At 41.8% G+C, this 18,190-nt stretch overlaps 1 protein-coding gene across 1 annotated transcript; it reads right to left on the reverse strand.

The window, feature by feature from the left end:
- Positions 1 to 3,485: 3,485 nt before the first annotated feature.
- Positions 3,486 to 17,983, reverse strand: TRMU (tRNA mitochondrial 2-thiouridylase). Its single transcript, XM_079994467.1, has 11 exons — positions 17,802 to 17,983; positions 16,363 to 16,528; positions 14,426 to 14,532; positions 13,749 to 13,871; positions 12,561 to 12,733; positions 11,080 to 11,133; positions 10,864 to 10,930; positions 8,485 to 8,585; positions 6,370 to 6,514; positions 5,612 to 5,694; positions 3,486 to 3,701 (listed from the first exon to the last, which is right to left on the reverse strand). Exons 1-11 carry the CDS (start codon positions 17,887 to 17,889, stop codon positions 3,549 to 3,551), a joined length of 1,260 nt encoding a protein of 419 aa, XP_079850593.1. The 5' UTR covers positions 17,890 to 17,983; the 3' UTR covers positions 3,486 to 3,548.
- Between the last annotated feature and the right edge of the window lie 207 nt (positions 17,984 to 18,190).

An 18,190-nucleotide genomic window follows, 5' to 3' on the forward strand; every position in this document is an offset into this window, starting at 1 on the left:
AGCCGCTTCTAGCGAACCAGAGCAGTGCACAGAAACACCGTTTACCTTCTCACCGGAGCACTACCTATTTATCTACTTGCACTTTGAGGTGCTATCAAACTGCTAGGTTGGCAGGAGCAGGGACCGAGCAATGGGAGCTCACCCCATCGCGGGGATTCGAACCGCCGATCTTCTGATCAGCAAGTCCTAGGCTCTGTGGTTTAGCCCACAGCGCCACCCGCGTCCCTGCGGTCCCATACATCCAGTTATATATACTCTTTAATTATTTGGTTGCATGAAGAGTTTTTTAATTCACATTCAGTAGTTTAAAGCTTTCACTCTCTCTCTCTCTCTGTTAGGTGGATTTGTAGCTGGTTGACTGACTGAACCCAAAGAGTATGGCTCCTCATCATTGTGGGGGAAAAGTGACAACCGAGGTGTCACAGGGTTCTGTCCTGGGCCCGTTGTTGTTCACTGTCTTTATAAACGACTAGGATGAAGGAATTGAGGGGATGCTCATCAGATTTGCAGGTGGCACGAAACTGGGAGGGGTAGCCAATGCCGCGGAAGGCAGAATCGAGATTCAAAATGACCTTAACAGATTGGAGAACAGGGCTGAAGCTAACTAAACGATTTTCAATAGGGACAAATGTAAGATTCTGCACTTAGGAAGGAAGAACCAGATGCACAAAGGTTAAGATGTGAGACACCTGGCTTACTATCAGTACATGTGAAAAGGATCTAGGGGTCTTGGTGGACCACAAGCTTAATGTGAGTCAACAGTGATGCGGCAGCAAAAAAAGCTAATGCTATTCTAGGCTGCATCAACAGGAGTATAGTGTCCAGATCAAAGGAAGGTATAGTACCATTCTATTCTGCCTTGGTCAGACCCACCTGGAGTGCTGTGTCCAGTTCTGGGTGCCACAATTTAAGAAGGATGTTGACAAGCTGGAATATGTGTAGCAGAAAACAACCAAGAAGATCCAGGGTCTGGAAACCAAGCCTTATGAAGAATGGTTGAGGGAGCTGGGTATGTTTAGCCTGGATAAGAGGAGATATGATAGCAATCTTCAATATCTCAAGGGTTGTCACATGGAAGAGAAAACAAGCTTGCTTTTTCCTGCTCTGGAGGGTAGGACTCAAACCAAGGGCTTTAACTTACAAAAAAGGAGATCCCAACTAAACATCAGGAAGCACTTTCTGACCATAAGAGCTGTTTGATAGTGGAGTAGTCTCCCTCGGGAAACTGTGGATTCTCCTGCCTTGGAAGTTTTTAAGCAGAAGTTGGATGGCCATCTGTCATGGATGCTTTAGTTGAGATTCCTGCATTGAAGGGGGTTGATCTAGATGATCCTTAACACTCCTACTTTCTGCCAAGGTTACTCACACAGGGTCAAGTAAAATCCCACATGCAAATACACCTTCCATTTCAATTGCCCACGCTCCTGAAGAACAAGATAATGAGCTTGCATGCCCAAGGCCTATTCCCAACTACACACCAGACACAAAGTGGGACTTCATTCATCAATATAGCCACCATTATTGTAAGCTTTCAAATATTTCCTCGGCTAGGGAGAGCAAGGAAAAAAATAAAAGCGTTTGCTGTTAAATCTACAGCTGGCATAACTGTATGCTCGTAGCAGGTGCTTTATAAAGCAAATGTTGACAGAATAACTTTGTTACCTTAGAAACTCGTTGCTATGAGGAAGCAGCTACAAAATCATCTTAGGTGGTCTTTATCTTAGGACAGCTTGTTCTAACTCGACACTCCTACATTGCTCACAGCCACCTCTCCCCAAATGTGTATGTACCATACATAGAGAAAATGGTTAAAGCGTATTGGCTCAGACGTTGTTTAAAAGCCCTAACAAGATCCCCAGCACTTCAGAAAAAGCTGCCCTGAGGTACATGCAAAACTATAAGGAAAACTCTAAAAAAAACCCCCACATTTACCTCATAAGGGGTGGGGATTTGTATATGCTCTCATCATATCAAAACATTTCAAATAACCAGACACATGATTCAATCATTTGTTCATATTCTTAGATTCCTGGATGTATACTAACTCATAAGCTTTTTATTTATAGTTGGCATAGGAACTCGCAAATGAGTTATTTAACAAGTGTGGAAAATGGAAACTGTTCTTCAATAATACAGAATTTTGAACCTGAAAAGCTATAGCACCTTTCCTCACAGAGGCGCAATTTTGATCCATAGAAGAAACACACTGTTGGAAAAAGCTTAATAAAGTTTACAATCTCAGACTTCGGAGAGAATTCATGGAGAATCTTTCCTGCACAAGCCTCATTAGACGAAAGAGGTGCCTCATTAGACGAAAGAAGGCTTTTCCCCAGATGTTGCCAGGAGGTTTTGCTCATTGTCTTTTAATTAAGTAATTAATCGGTTCATTTTGTATATCGACGTTCATCTGAGGATCACAGGACAGTTTACAATATAAATAGAATTATTTATGTTGCTCTTAAAGGTAAAGGTAAAGGTACCCCTGCCCGTACGGGCCAGTCTTGACAGACTCTGAGGTTATGCGCCCATCTCACTCAAGAGGCCAGGGGCCAGCGCTGTCCGGAGACACTTCCGGGTCACGTGGCCAGCGTGACAAAGCTGCATCTGGCGAGCCAGAGCCGCACACGGAAACGCCGTTTACCTTCCCGCTGGTAAGCAGTCCCTATTTATCTATTTGCACCCGGAGGTGCTTTCGAACTGCTAGGTTGGCAGGCGCTGGGACCGAGCAGCGGGAGCGCACCCCGCCGCAGGGATTCGAACCGCCGACCTTTCGATCGGCAAGTCCTAGGCGCTGAGGCTTTAACCCACAGTGCCACCTGCGTCCCTTATGTTGCTCTTACACAGGGCAATTGGAGAACCACAGCTAATCACCAGTGCTGTGGCTAGATGGAACAATGATTGGACTCAGTATAAGGGGCTTCCTGTGTTCCAAATTGTCACCTCTACATCAAGCAAAATGCTTAAATGGCTGTATTTCCTTCTATCGCAGGGAACGCTACACAAGCTGATAAGGAAAGGCAGCTCTTTCAAGGTTAGAGAAATCTAGGAGATTCAGCAAACAGCCGGAAGGAACATTATTCCACATTTCCTAGTTTTCCAGGTGCTATGGAGTTTTCCCAACTGCTGGCTTGGTCATGACCACAGAATGGAAGATGGATCCCCAAAGACGTGCTCTGTGGGGAGCTGGCTTCAGGCACCAGGGCCATTGGAAAACCAACTCTGGATTACAAAGATGTCTGAAAACGTGACATGAAGGCTGGTAACATCAACTCTGCTGTGTGGGAATTCCTTGCAGGCGACCGCAGCGACTTAGGAACAGTAAATCTTCTTCTGTTTCTCAGCACCATAGGTCATTCATCATGTCAAAAATATTTCATTTTTTTTTTAAAAAAACTCTAAAGTATTATCATAATTCACCTTGTGAAAATATCCCAACAAATACGTCAGTGTGTGTATTCAGATGTCTTCTTGTAACTGTAAGACCATTTGATCTCTCTCTTTTAATTCAACATCTTTAAGTAACAAAGTCTTTGCATGAAAGAAAGCAGTCACGTGGCTGGTTCTACCTTGACCTCATCAGCAGGCCCATTCTCAGCCGTCTTTTCTCTGTTTCTGCCCTGTTGCAAAGTATACACCGAGGGACCCAGTCTCAAAATCTTTCCACTGCCAAGACATTCATCACCCTTGTAGAAAACAGCAAACTGAAAAGACAAATGGCAACAATGTTTACAGCACACAGAGGGTTATGTGTAACTGCAAGGAATAGATAACTGAACACAGAACCAAAGTCACATGTAAGCTCTCCTGTTTTGAACATGGCAATGTGAAAAAATAGGCAAGGGCATCAAAGTTATTGGTATGTGTGAAACTCGATATATAAAAAAATGCACAGATATATAGATATACAATATACAGTTTTTAAAAAGCAATCTTCTAAATAAACAAAAAGGCAAGTGTTGCATTCCATGCCAAGTATGTTAAATGCTTTTCCTTTGATATACCACTCAAAAGGTGCCTATAAAAATTCTCTTCACTAGGAGACTAACATCTGAACTTAATCTTTACTATCTAGCACACCCATCAATAGACCACAAGCACACAGCCCATAGCACCAATTAATCTGCACACAGGGACACATACACACATTTTTATGTTGTATTGTAGATCCTTTTTTGTTAGAATTGCAGGATTTGAAAGCCATCCTGCAGTTTTGGAGGGTGGTGACTCAAGACATCGCTAGGTCCAAATAAAACAAACTACTCAGCTGTGTATGAGAATTCGATGGCAAGACTCTTCTGAAAAGTTAAGTGTTCCTAAGTCTCACTATTTTGTGGACACAACCCTGCGCTTGGCTATTCGCATCACTCTCTCAAGATTTCATTAGGACTTGCTTGAGTCACCACCTTGATGTGAGGCTGCAGTTTAGAAAGCGCTCTGAGCGTTTTCACGTTGGTTGTTGAAGCCATTATGCTGCTTTCCAAAACGCAACCCATTTCTTCTAGGATAGTGTGAGATGAAAACGGAACAGAAGGAAGTGGGCAACAGCTACAGTTCTCATTTATTCATCCGTTTTAAAAAAGGTATTGCACCCTCTCAAAACACTGTACTACTTTACATTAGACCACTGGCCCATAATGGCCAAGCACTGTCCTTTACAGCTGGCAACTGCTTCCCAAGATCTCAAGCAGAGGTCTTTCCCAGTTTTGCTCTTACAGAAGCCAAGAGTTCAACACGAGACCTTCTCCATACAATGCAGGCGCTTTTTCACTGAGCTACAGCTCATCCCTTCTCATCATTTACTTGGAAGTGAGCTTTGCTGAACTCAGTGGGTCCCACTTCCAAGCAGACGTCCACAGGATCTGGCACTGACTCATGGAAAATGAAAGAAGTAGAGCTTAGTGTTGCCTCTTTCACTATAATTAGCAGTCCATTATACACATTCTACAACTTTCTTTAAAAAAAGAAATAGGGACGACTGAATTTATAGTACCCAATAAATGCTAATTAGTAAAATGAAACTGCAAGGGATCAGAAAGTTGTGCAACAAGGAAAGAAAAATCCATTAGAAACAGTTATTTCCCTCCAGGCGGGAGATATTCTAATAGGTATATTGAAATACTCACTTAACAAGCCTACAGAGGAGTCTGCACACTAGGATGGAAAAGAAAATGTTTGCCTCCGGGTGAGAGATCCAGACTCACAGCTCAATCCTACTCAGGTTAATGAAAGAATATGTCCCGATATATGCAAAGAGGCCTGCTCTCAGGTAACTGCATAAGACTGCTGCACTGAAAATACGTTGCAACTTATTGACAGAAGAAGTCATTATGTCTCAGGAAAAAAATCCAAGGAGACTTATTGTGGGGCACAATTTATGTAAGATCAACTTTAAAAGTTCAAACTGTGATCAATTCAGACCGAAGAAATAAAGAAATTCAAACATATTTTGACGAAGCTTTTTACCTGTCCAGGACTCTTGTATTCAAACGGTGAGATGCTTGAGGCTGTAATCCTAAGCATATTTTTCCAGACCCAGGAAGGAAGTCCCAGTTGACTGATAGGCTGTAAATTTAACACACAGGAAGAAACCAAAAGCATCTTCAGTACCTACCTGGCCTGGGGTAAGAGCCCTGATTGGCTTGACCATTGTCACCCATACAGTCCCATCCTGATTTAGAGTTAAGGTGCAAGGCTCTAAACACAAAATAAAATAAAAGTTAAAGAACTAGCTTTCGCATTCTCATCAAATTTGAATGCTATCTCCTAATCCAAATAAATGTCATTGTGCAGTAATACTGGCTCTTTTCCTAGTACAGTGGTACCTCAGGTTACATATGCTTCAGGTTATATATGCTTCAGGTTACAGACTCTGCTAACCCAGAAATAGTATCTCGGGTTAAGAACTTTGTTTCAGGATGAGAACAGAAATCGTGCTCCGGCAGCGTGGCAGCAGCAGGAGGCCCCATTAGCTAAAGTGGTCTTCAGGTTAAGAACAGTTTCAGGTTAAGAACGGACCTCCGGAATGAATTATCGTATTTTTTGCTCTATAAGACTCACTTTTTCCCTCCTAAAAAGTAAGGGGAAATGTGTGTGCATCTTATGGAGCGAATGCAGGCTGCGCAGATATCCCAGAAGCCAGAACAGGAAGAGGGATCGCTGCTTTCGCTGCGCAGCGATCCCTCTTGCTGTTCTGGCTTCTGAGATTCAGAATATTTTTTTTCTTGTTTTCCTCCTCCAAAAACTAGGTGTATCTTATGGTCTGGTGCGTCTTATAGAGCGAAAAATACAGTATTTAACCCGAGGTACCACTGTAATACCAAACGCCTTCCCCACAGAAGTAAAATGAACGAATGAATGAAGTCTAGTCACCTAGTGCCATCTGGTGTTGGAAGCGGAAATGACACTCCATCATTTTGTCCCGAATCAGCTCTGCGGGAGGTTCGTCTGCGATCCAGTGTACCCTGTTTGTCCGCAAGAGATCTCTGTAAAGTGCAGGATGGTCTGTAGAGGGTGCCTTGGAAGTGGGTACAACAATTTTAATTTAAAACTAGCTGATCACATGGCTGATCATTATGAATAAAAGCAGCATTTGGGTAAGGAAAACAGTTACAAAACCACTCTTTTATTACGGATTAGTAACTTCACAGCCACATTTGCAATACTGTGGTTTTTGACTACACATTTTACACATCACTTGGGAAGACAGGTGAACTAATGCCAGTGCACTGGAAGAAGCAAAGATCAATAGTGTCAAAGCAATGATGCTTCAACATCAACTTCGTTGGACTGGTCCTGTTGGTCGGATGCCTGATGATCGTCTACCAAAGCGACTACTCTGTTCCGAACTTAAAAATGAAAACCTTCACCATGCTCAACTCCCACCCGGAAACCAATGTCCTCACTGTGGAAGGACGTGTGGATCCAGACTTGGCCTCCACAGTCACTTATGGACTCACTGTTAAAACTGTGAACATGGAAGACAATCATACTCTGCTACGAGTGATCGCCAAAGAAGAAGACTGTGTTGGATCTTTGGATCTCAATTTTTTTTAAAAGTCTGATGTTTAATGACGTCACTGCTTCAAATATTTCTTTCAGGAAGAGAGAAACTACATCCGTGAAACCATGAAAATTTCTGCAAGATTCAGGGTTTCCTATAGGACAAGATGGCACAAAATACCTTGGGATCACAAGGACAGTGGTTTATCTTGTTTGTAGATTTCAGTACTTACATTTTCTACAAAAGGGATGGCAACAAACATAAAAACTAGCTTGCTTGCTTTTAAGCATGATTTCTGAATCTCAAGCAAGGATGCCTAGCCTGCAATCCTCCAGATGTTGCTGGACTACAGTTCCCATCACCCTGGACGACTGGTCTTGCTAGCTAGCGTTGATGGGAGTTGTAGTCCAAAAACAGCTGGAGACCCAAGTTTGGAAAACTCTGATCTAGAGGGTCACAGGTTAGCAACCTCTTGTCTAAGAATGGCTAAAGAATGGCAAAAAAACAGGGTGTGAAATGATTATTTGAAGTGGGTGGGTGTTATGGGCACCTATCACAGTTTAGTGCAACATCTGTAAATAGCAGGTAAAGGTAAAACTAAAGAATCCCTGGACAGTTAAGTCCAGTCCAAGGCAACTATGGGGTGCGGTGTTCATCTCGCTTCAGGGCAAGGGAGCCGGCGTCTGGCCAGCATGACTAAAATAGCTAAAACAGTTTTGCAGTTTTCCTCACCTTTCCAGCCCCTCATTTTGCAAAATGACAAGCAGGTTTACTGGGTGTCTCCTTTTACAGTGGTGCCTTGGTTTACGAACTTAACCCGTTCCAGAAGTCCATTCTTAAACCAAAGCGCTCTTAAACCAAGGCGTGCCTTCCCATAGCAGCGGGGGACTCAATTTACAAATGGAACACACTCAACAGGAAGCGGAACATGTTCTGCTTCCAAGGCAAAGTTCACAAGCCAAAACACCTCCTTCTGGGTTTGCAGCACTCTTAATCCAAGTTGTTCATAAACTAAGCTGTTCTTAAACCAAGGTACATGTCTAGGTGTGTGTGTAGGCAAAGCTTAGCTATGCAAACTAAACCATGGTTTTATTATGGAATTTGGGATTTTAAATAGGTTTTAGGCAATATACCATGATAAACACTACCTACACTGCACTGGACAAACATTATTAATCAAAGATATAGTAATATATTTGGTAAGACTAACTTATATTAGTTCTAAGGTAAAACTCAACAATTTCTTTCAGTGCATGCCATTAGATTCCTGATGCCAACATCCTTTTCAATCTTTGTTAATCAAAGAATCTTGTTAATCTTGTTAATCAAAAGCCAGTTTGAACAGGATGTAATAAAACTTGACACCAGCTAACTTAACAGCTTTTCTTTTTCTTTTCAATAGAAAAGCCAAGAATCTTAGGCCAATAATAACCGCATTCTTTTTGGCAGGAATTACAAACGGTACACAGAATTAGAAAACTTACCACAAAGATATCCCTAGAGGCAATATTTTTATCTACAACAAACCAAGCATCTTTGAGGCCTCCTAGCCTGGCTCTCTGGCCATATGTATACAGGAAACAACCTAAAAATAAAAAATAAAATAAAATATATATTTCACATTGTTAACACTGCTTAATCCTTTTGTTCCTCCAGAAATCGCAACCTACCATTTCAACAGAGAACAGAATCCTACAGATTAAAAACATAGTTTCTGAATGAGTAACTCATGAAAACTTAGGGGACACTCATCAACTGCTGCATTTTCATTTTCATTTTCTTAAAAAGTAAGCCTGAGTCTATAAAGTCAAAAACCTTTTCTAAAAGTGTGATTCAACAATGCAAAATATGCTGACAATCATCTGCCACACCCGCCTCAAATGCCAAAAAATACTCCATATTTATGCACTTCATTAGCTAGGATCAGGCACAAGTTTCTTTCTAGGTCTTTGGAACAGTATTTATCAAGAAAAGTAGCAGATAACAAATTGGCAAATAAGCAGGCATTAGAGGATATATGAGCATATTTTGTGAAACTGTTATAATTGAGGGTACTGCTCTACTTCACCAAGGAAACAAAAAAATGTTCTCAGTTATTATGAAAGAAAGTTCAACTACCTAAAACTTACAAAGACAAGAATTCTACCAACATTTTGTCTTACAATTTAAAAACTTACTGAGTTTGATCATGCCACTAGCCTATAGAGATTACAAATTTAAGCCACCCATTTGTAGATGTATTTACAGCAACGGTTATTTGTAACATTTGCCTTCAAAACTGCACTGAGGGGCCAATTAAATCACAAGCTAGACAATAGAACAGGGGTTGCCAACCCTTTTGAACCAATGGGCACATTCAAACTGGGGTTCATAGAATCATAGAGTTGGAAGAGACCACAAGGGCCATCGAGTCCAACCCCCTGCCAAGCAGGAAACAAGCAGGTTGTATGGCAGATTTCTACTGCTTGAAGCACTATTATTTCAGTAATTCTCACAGAAGCCCTGTAAGATAAGTGAATGTCTATAAGCTACAGATTGGAAAGTCAACAATCGTGGCATGAAAAAGGCCACCTAATGAGTGGAAGGTAGAGGTGGGGCTCTGCAAGTGAGAATTATGGCTCATAACTCACATTCATTTCTATTTTATTACACCAGCATTTCTCGATGAACATATGTTTGATTGCATTAAATCATATAAATAAACCAAAAGCCAATAAAAGTGCACATTTACATGTTACATGCAACAATTTGAAATGTGTAATTTTTAGATAGATACCAAAATGAGAATATAAATATGCAACAGTTTTGCCATCGAATGGGTAGGCCTCTTCCTCCTTACAAATCTTTTGAACCTATATATTCCATCTTGCAAGGTAAATGGCGTTTCCGTGCACTGCTCTGGTTCACCAGAAGCGGCTTCGTCATGCTGGCCACATGACCTGGAAGCTGTCTGTGGACAAACGTCAGCTCCCTCGGCCAGTAAAGCGAGATGAGCGCCGCAACCCCAGAGTCGTTCGCGACTGGACTTAATGGTCAAGGGTCCCTTTACCTTTACCTAACTATGAAGAAGAGAAGCACCGTGAAGGACTGGAACCACCTCTATATCTCTGTATTAAGGGAATGAAGGGTGTGCAAGACCCCAGACCAGTTGCCTCCAGAGAAATGAACATTCCAGTCCCACAACCCCATTCCCAAACCTTAGGCTTAACTTTGGGGAATCAAAACCCACAGCTTCCTTTGGATTTAATGAGAAATGCATAGCAAAACTATCCTGTTGAAAAGCCTCCACAAAGTCTCACGCTGCTGAAGGCCAAGGCCAAGCCCAGCAATTATTACAATTCCTTTCTTTGTGAAAATGATTGTTCTCCCTTTACATGTCTGGTCTAATTTCAAGCATTAACAGATTCCTTCCTTAAGCATGTTTATGTTTATACTGCTTTACCATTTACTTTAAAGAGATTAAAGGATCAAAATTTTGTCAGCCTAAAAAAGGCTCATTTCCCTACAATTTATCAGCTAATAAAACAGAAGCAGAACACAGCAGTAGAATAGCTAACTACAAAATCTGAAGCTTTTACAACCAGATGCTTTTGACACAAATTGCGTTCTACAAGCACCGGGGCTCAACATTTAATCTATTGTTAGTTGGGTCAACTCAGGAAAGACAGAACTCAAAAAAGTCATTTCTGATGCCTCTGCATCCTTCCTGTTCATGAGATACGGGGTCAGAGAGCCAGAAAACAGAGATATAAACCTTGCTTTTTATATATAACCGTGCTGTGAAATGCAAATAAATTACAAAAAAGCAGTCCATTTTTTCCAAACACAAGGGACGTTAGCATAGTAACAAAATACCAGCTGACCTTTGTGTGTTCCAATGACCTTGTTGTCTTCAATGGAAACAAAGTTGCCTGGACGGGGTTCCAAATACTGCAAGGAAAACAACTGTGTGTAAAAACCCACTCCCAGGCCACAATCTGAAAATTAAACCAAAGCAAAACAAAACAACAGCATACTTTATTTTTTAAAGACACCTGATACAAGTTATCTATAAATGTGGTGAATCCGTAATTACTTACCTCCAGAAGGAACTTTTCAAAATTCCTTTCACCGATAAAACAGATTCCCATGCTCTAAAATAAAACAAGGGAACAGAAACTCTGACCATCGTGACCAAACAACAAATAAAAAAGCATGGATATTTTAAAAGTTTTAACAGCACAGAAGATATAGCTAGAAACATGCAGAGCGGAGAGCAAAATTCAATTTCCATCAAAGACAACATCCTTCCCTGAAGTACATAAATAAAAATCTAATATTAATTTATTAAAACATTTATATCTGGTCTCTCCTACAAAAGATCTCAGTAACTAACAGCTGGTTTAAAAAAGGCAGGAAAGTGAAATTCCGTGTAGTTCAGATGAAAAAGAGCAGTTAAGCAGAAGTCTCTCCACTATACCTGCTCTGGAAGCTAATTCCCTAAACATTATCACCTCACCTGTTAATTACTGCAATTCCAATACACCTCTTTATTGCTAATTATATCCAGAAAACCATCACACAAAACCATGGCAATCCTTACCAGATTAATGGGTCGATCCCCAAACACCTTCCCTACCCCACCAACTAGGGTCTTAATTCACAAGAGGAAAACCACATTCGTCCTGATCAACTCTTCCAGGAAACACATAATCACAGAAAGAATCACTCTTTGACCACCCTATGGCAAGAATACTATAATATATTCATGGTCATCTCATGCCTGATTCTACCATGCAACACCTTCTGGTGACATGTCATGCAGATTCAACTTCTACTGGACAAGGAATGTGAAATGTGGTAAAAGCTAAAGCACTTTTTGGCAAACCCTTTCTATTCGTCTTCCTCGGAACTACTGCCACAAATTGGTATATTAAAATGGAGACACAGAGCAACGATCATATCAATGTTTTGGGAGGCTTGTTTAAACACTGTACTTCAGTGTGTGGATTACAAGAGTTGTAAATATACACTTCACTAACTACTCATGCTTTAAACACATTACAAAAGCTAGGTTTTTTTCAGTGAGCAATACCAATAGTTCAAACAAAAAACGTCACAAGTTGGGACCATGAAATGTTTTCCAGAAGTAATGAAGACCCCAATTCAGCTGTGCATGGAGAACAGGACCGGTGATCATGCCCGCAATACCATGGCTGGTATCGGCCCCACTCACATGGCACAGACTTTTCCAACGCACATTTCAGTACCAATGCATGAATGCCCAGGAACAGGGCCATAACACAGAAGGTGGACCCAGCAAAGCCAGGCAACTTCCCCCTTCTCCACAAGTGGCTTCTTTGTCCAGGGAACAACCATACTGAACTGTTACAATCATCTCTATTTCAATCATAGTGTGCAAAATAAGCTCTTATCAGGAGAACAATGGGGTGACAAAAACAATTTGAGGATGACAGAATTCTACTGCTGCACTCATTTTTTGATGGTGGCACACAAGACCCATTCAGTGAGCACTGCCCCTCTAAGCGCTTTGATGATAAGACAGTAAGAGTTACCATGCCTCTTTTTTCTGCAGTACATGGTGAAGGTGATGTTCAGCAGCTATCTTCTTTACAAAGTCTTTTGTTAGCTCTCCTAGAGGAAAAATTGTTCTCCGCAAGGCTTCTTGTGAGATCTGACTGAGAAAGAATGTCTGGTCTTTAAAATGATCAGCTCCCTGAAGAAGTTTTACAGCTGTGAAAAGGGAGGTGAAGGAAAAGATATAAAATAAAATTACATTGACTATACACAGCCCATTTCACTCGCATGTTTCCTTCGATGTATTTCTGACTATTACTTAAAAAGAATATTATAAAAGATATCAAGTTTAATAAGAAAATTATCCAAATTTTCTCATTACAAAAAAATGTGATGCATATTTTAAGGAAATGTTAAGAAAACACTCTTTGTACAAAGCAGCAATTGTTTGCAGACAAAATAAGTGCTGATGTACACACTTCATCTGCCAACTATGATGCCCTCCCACTCACTTCAATTGAACGGATGCTATATACATGGAGCTCCTCAGTGTGAGCCTATGGAAATATGTGCAGTTTGCTTCATGGTTAATAAAGGAAGCTCCATGGAAGAACAAACTATTCCATAACCAACCAAAGAGAAACTCAAGCTAGAGCTGCAATAAACCTTTCATTTGATTTTAGCCCAACCCAGCAAGAAGCTATTCCTGTGAATTATTCCAGATGCTATGGAACATAAATTGTGGGTGAACAACTTTGCATCAGAATGCACTGCACATTGTCCTTCAGAATATAATGCTTTCTGTATGTGCTATGCAGTGAAGTAAAGTCTGATTCATTTATTTCACCCATGGGCCATTACAAAGTAGCTGAAACAATAAGGTACATCCGGGCAATCAACAGCCCTAAAACATACACAAGGCAACCCAAAACAGTAAATAACCCAACTTTTGTTCAGGCAATACTCAAAGGCAAGCATCCTGATTATGGGGTCTACAATGAGCAGCACTATATAGTAGCTTTTCCAGAATTTCTTCACCAAATAATGTAACCTTACATCAATTGTCTGCTCTGCTTTAGCTTTTCCTTCCCTATCCTATCCTAAGAGATGTTTTGCAAAATACATGTTATGGGCAAAAATATGTAGGTTACATATGCCCCACTCATCCCAATTCTCAGCATAATAAATTATATTAAATATAAGATCTGGATTTCAGCAGTAGGCCACTTACCATTTCTTACTTCAAATCTATTCCTGAAAAGTCCTTCTGGCCTGCGTATGTATTTTTGCTGAAATACTTCATTGTCTTCCAAAGAAGTTCTTGCATAATGTCCAGTGGCAATTGCATCTGCTCCTGGCAGGTTTAAAAAATATGTGCATGTTATGGGAGATTCTTCAGAGAGAAGCTTAGAACATGCTGTTATGTTAACAAAAGATCCAACATATTACGTAACAATGCTAGTTTCTATGGTACACCTAAATCCTGAAAAAACAAGAGGCCAGTCTTAAAATCTGTATCAATTTCTCAAGGGCTTGCTCCTGATTTTGGTTGCAGTTTCTTTATTGGTATTTAGGAATGAAACACAAGAAGCTGGCTCATACAGAGTCAGACCACTGGTATGAATGCTTATGAGGCCACCGCCTAGCTGAAGTTAGACAAGTCACTGCTTGCCTGGATGGGACCTCCTGGGAACTATATTTATGCCACCTCCGGTAGAATAGATACAGGATATCAGGAAATAAAGAAGTTAAATATTTTTATGGCTTTCCATGGTTTCAAACGGGGCTTTTTCAGCCCTACCTGAAGATGCCAGGGATGGAACCAGATAATTTCTGCAATCGAAGCATGTGCTCTACTAAGCTACAGTCCTTTGGTTAAGTTGTAGATAATACCTGCAAGCAACTTACCAAGGTTATTCACAGCATAATCCAGGAAATAATTGAATTTGATGTACTTATTGCATATAATATCAGGATTAGGGGTCCTTCCCAATTCATATTCATTTAAGAGGTAGCTGTAAAGAAAACTAGAATGATTATGAACATTTGGAAATTCAGAGCCATGTTTGCCAAGGTTTATCCTAAATCTAACCACATGGGCTTACCAGGAATCTTACACATTTTATGTAAAAACAAGTATCTAATTCGTTTTTTCATCCCAGTAAGAGGACTAGAACTAAACAAGCTTTCCTCTGTCTGGATTTCACTGAAGTTGTTTCTTCTTATGCTCAGAAACTCTGAGGTTAACATGGCAGTTCTTCTTGTATTTAGCACTTATTATGAAGTTCAGTGTTTATTATATTCAACCATGATTAAGAACTACTACTAAAATCAAGATCTTAGAATCTGCAGGCATGCTTTCAACAACTTTCAAATACAAACTGTATATTTGTAACCATGGCTGTACAATTCAAAGATGTTCACATATGCAATATAATTAGCTATGAAGTCTACAGTTATCTTGCAAAGGTTTCTCTCACTTCTTCTTTGCATTGTAGAACAGGAATCAGCCTCCAAAGGTAATTTTGCTGAACCTGGTTTGAAAATTGACTTCTTCATCTTGTGTCTTCGTGTATTTTAAACATCTGAGTCCTGCTTTTTGAGCTCATGAGGTGCTCAAAGTGCCTTATGAGCCCATCATTGCAAACAACAATAAAATGTTCTGCATGGACTCGACCATCAGCTGTAAATAAATTATGACTACAAACTGAGAGGTTGAATCCTCAGTAGAGGTTGAGCCAAGCTCTTTATCTGGAGAAGAAGCATATGGCACTTGCTCAGATTTGGCACACTCCACTCCTCCCATCAAAAAAAAAAAATGAACCCATAAAATCATAAAACAAATTTCTATAAAAGAAAAATGACCATTTGCAGCACTCTATACTGCCCTACAGCATATATCTCCAGATGTATCAAGCAAACAACCTATCAGCTGCAAGGAAATGAAACCTTGTTTTTTACACACACACACACACACACACCCTTTCTCATCCCAGACACAGTGATCCATCAGAGCCTTTAGTACATGAAAAATTCATTCACAGTCTCCCCTAAGGAAATTTTACAAGGATGCAAGGCCATGACATCCATCATGCATTCTTTATTCTTTATACCTCCAAGATGCCCTAAAAGAAATGGAAAATACCTCAGGAGCATTTGCAGGAGAAGACAGTCCTGTTAGATTAAAATGGGCTATAACATTAAAAATGTCAAAGGTGTAGAAATGCGTAGATTTGGGGGAGATGGGTGGGGGGAGAATGATTTTGCCCCAAGTCAAACATAAAAATGCTTGGAAATTCTGAGGGGAACCACTGTGCCTGGCCCAGCCAGGGGCAAGTGGAGGAGAGGGGCAGCAACGCTACCGCAACACTGCTCCTTCTCTCTGCTCTCCGGGTCAGAGCTGGGCTGCATGTAGCCCTGTGGAGAAGGGGCCTTTGTGGGGGCCTGGTTGCACCCCACCCCAAAAATGTGCCCCCACTACACCACTGTGCCTGAATATCATACGAGGGCCCTCTTACATGGAACCTCTTTCCCTGTCTATAGATTTGCAAAGAGTAATTGATGTTTTTAATGATCACTCTGCACATGTATAACGGCATGTTTTCCTAAACAGGTGCTCTACAAGTTCTATTTTGATGAAAACAGCAAGATTAAACCCCACCAATATCCACTGCAGGTGGAGGAAAATGCAGTCAGTCATTCAGAGTGTCTGTGCATATGCAGAAAGGTTTGCATTACAGCACAGACCTAAGCTGACTTTGGGGATACCAGCCTCCCTTACTTCATTACTGCATACAGCCATGCAAAGCTTTATCTTGGCAAATCTTTAATGAAAACTCTCTTACCTAAAGACTTCATTCCAATATTCTTTTACATAGAAAACCTGGTGAAATGGAATGTCTAGTATCTGACAAACTCTGTAAGCATCTTCACAGTCTTTGTCAGCAGAACAGATTCCTTGTTCATCCACAATGTCCCAGTTCTTCATAAACACTCCGGTCACTTGGTACCCTAGAGAGGACAAGAAATAAAATATTTTGCATGAAGAATCACTCAAGACTAACCTTGCAAATTAAGCAAGCTGTCAAAAATAGTTGTGTCATTCTCAGCAAGCCTTTTTTTTTTTTTTGCGAAGCCTCACGCTGTAACAGAACACTGCTTCAAAACAAAAAACAAACAAAACCAAGGTATACTCAGATTAGGAATACATGTTATTTTGGCTTCATAGTAGAGCTTCATAGTGAAGCATTTCAGAGCTTGGAATCGCCAAGGAAAGTGGAACTGGATGAATGAAGGTCACGGGCAGTTCCCAAACTCCTGCGCTCCAGGTATCTTGGGACTACAACTCCTACTAACCCTAACCAATAGTTAAGGATGGTGGAATTGTAGTCAAATGGCTTTATTAGCAGGGGGTTTTTCAGCTGGAACTTTTTAGGTGGGTGCCACTGCCATTCTAAGAGAAAGAGGGAGCCGTTCATGGGGAATTCCAGCACCTCTTTTCCCATAAAAATAGCACTGTGTATTAGTATAATGTCCGTGGAAAGATGAGGGTGACACAAGGCTTTTACAGTAGATACAAAAGCCCCTTTCATGTAAGAAGGAGACATAATACTAATGCATTTATCGATCTTGCACAGGCAGACTTGAGAGGGTTTTCTCATTCGTTCTCCCTGGAAGAAACTTTGTGGTGTTCTAATTCTAAGGTCTCAAATACAGAATATCCATAAACTCGCACATATCTAAATATATAAACCATGTGTCTGAAATAGTACGGGAGAGCCATTTTGACTCTCCCAATGACCTCAAATATTCCTCTGCAGTAAGGGAAGCAAATGGGGAAAGTCTTCCCATTGTCTTTTCGCTTACAAAATCCTCTCTTGAGGGCGTCTTTGCGTATGAATAGGGCGAGCCTGTAATAAATAAATAAAACAAGGTAAATCCCACCCAGGAAAACGGCTCCCTGAGGAGAATAATTGGGGGGGGGGGGAGAGAGAGAGAGAGACTCGCGTGTGCGTTGACGAGACACGTGTGAATGCCGCCACCCTCAAGACACGGGAGTAAAACCTCGGGCTTACTCGCGAGCAAAAGACCTACAAACCACCCCCCCCCCCCTCACGGCTGAGAAGCGGATAGGCGACGGAGCGGCGGCCGTGAGGCGGCGTCAGGGGAAGGAGGATGGCTCTGTTCCCGCGGCCCGTGAGGAAAAAAGCGGAGCTCGCGTGAGGGGAAGGCCGAGGCGCCGGGCCGCGTCCGAACCCCGCCGCCCGGGTGGCTGCTGCCTCACCTCTCCGCCGCAGCAGCAGGGCCGCCACGGCGCTGTCCACGCCGCCCGACAAAGCGCAGGCCACATGCCGCCGAGCGGCGCCCAACATCTTTCCCCTCACGGACCCGCCTCGGCTCCTTTTCCGCGGGGCGGAGCCCGGCTTGCCGAGGGCGGGGAAGCGGCGCTTTCCGCTAGGCCGCGCGTGCCCAACCACCGCAGGCCCAACTTGTGTTGTCGGTGTTTTGTTTTTATTTCCCCCCCCTCACCCCCACCCCCACCCCCAGAGAGGTCTTTCTGACGACGAGTCGCAGAATTGGCCTAGCGGCGGAGTTGAGAACCTTTCGCCCGACGCGGGATTCGAACCCGCGACCCCTTGAGAGTCTCGTGAGCGCGAGTCAGGCTCACGGGGC

Source organism: Podarcis cretensis, assembly GCF_951804945.1.
Source record: "Podarcis cretensis genome assembly, chromosome: 10".
Lineage (NCBI taxonomy): Eukaryota > Metazoa > Chordata > Lepidosauria > Squamata > Lacertidae > Podarcis > Podarcis cretensis.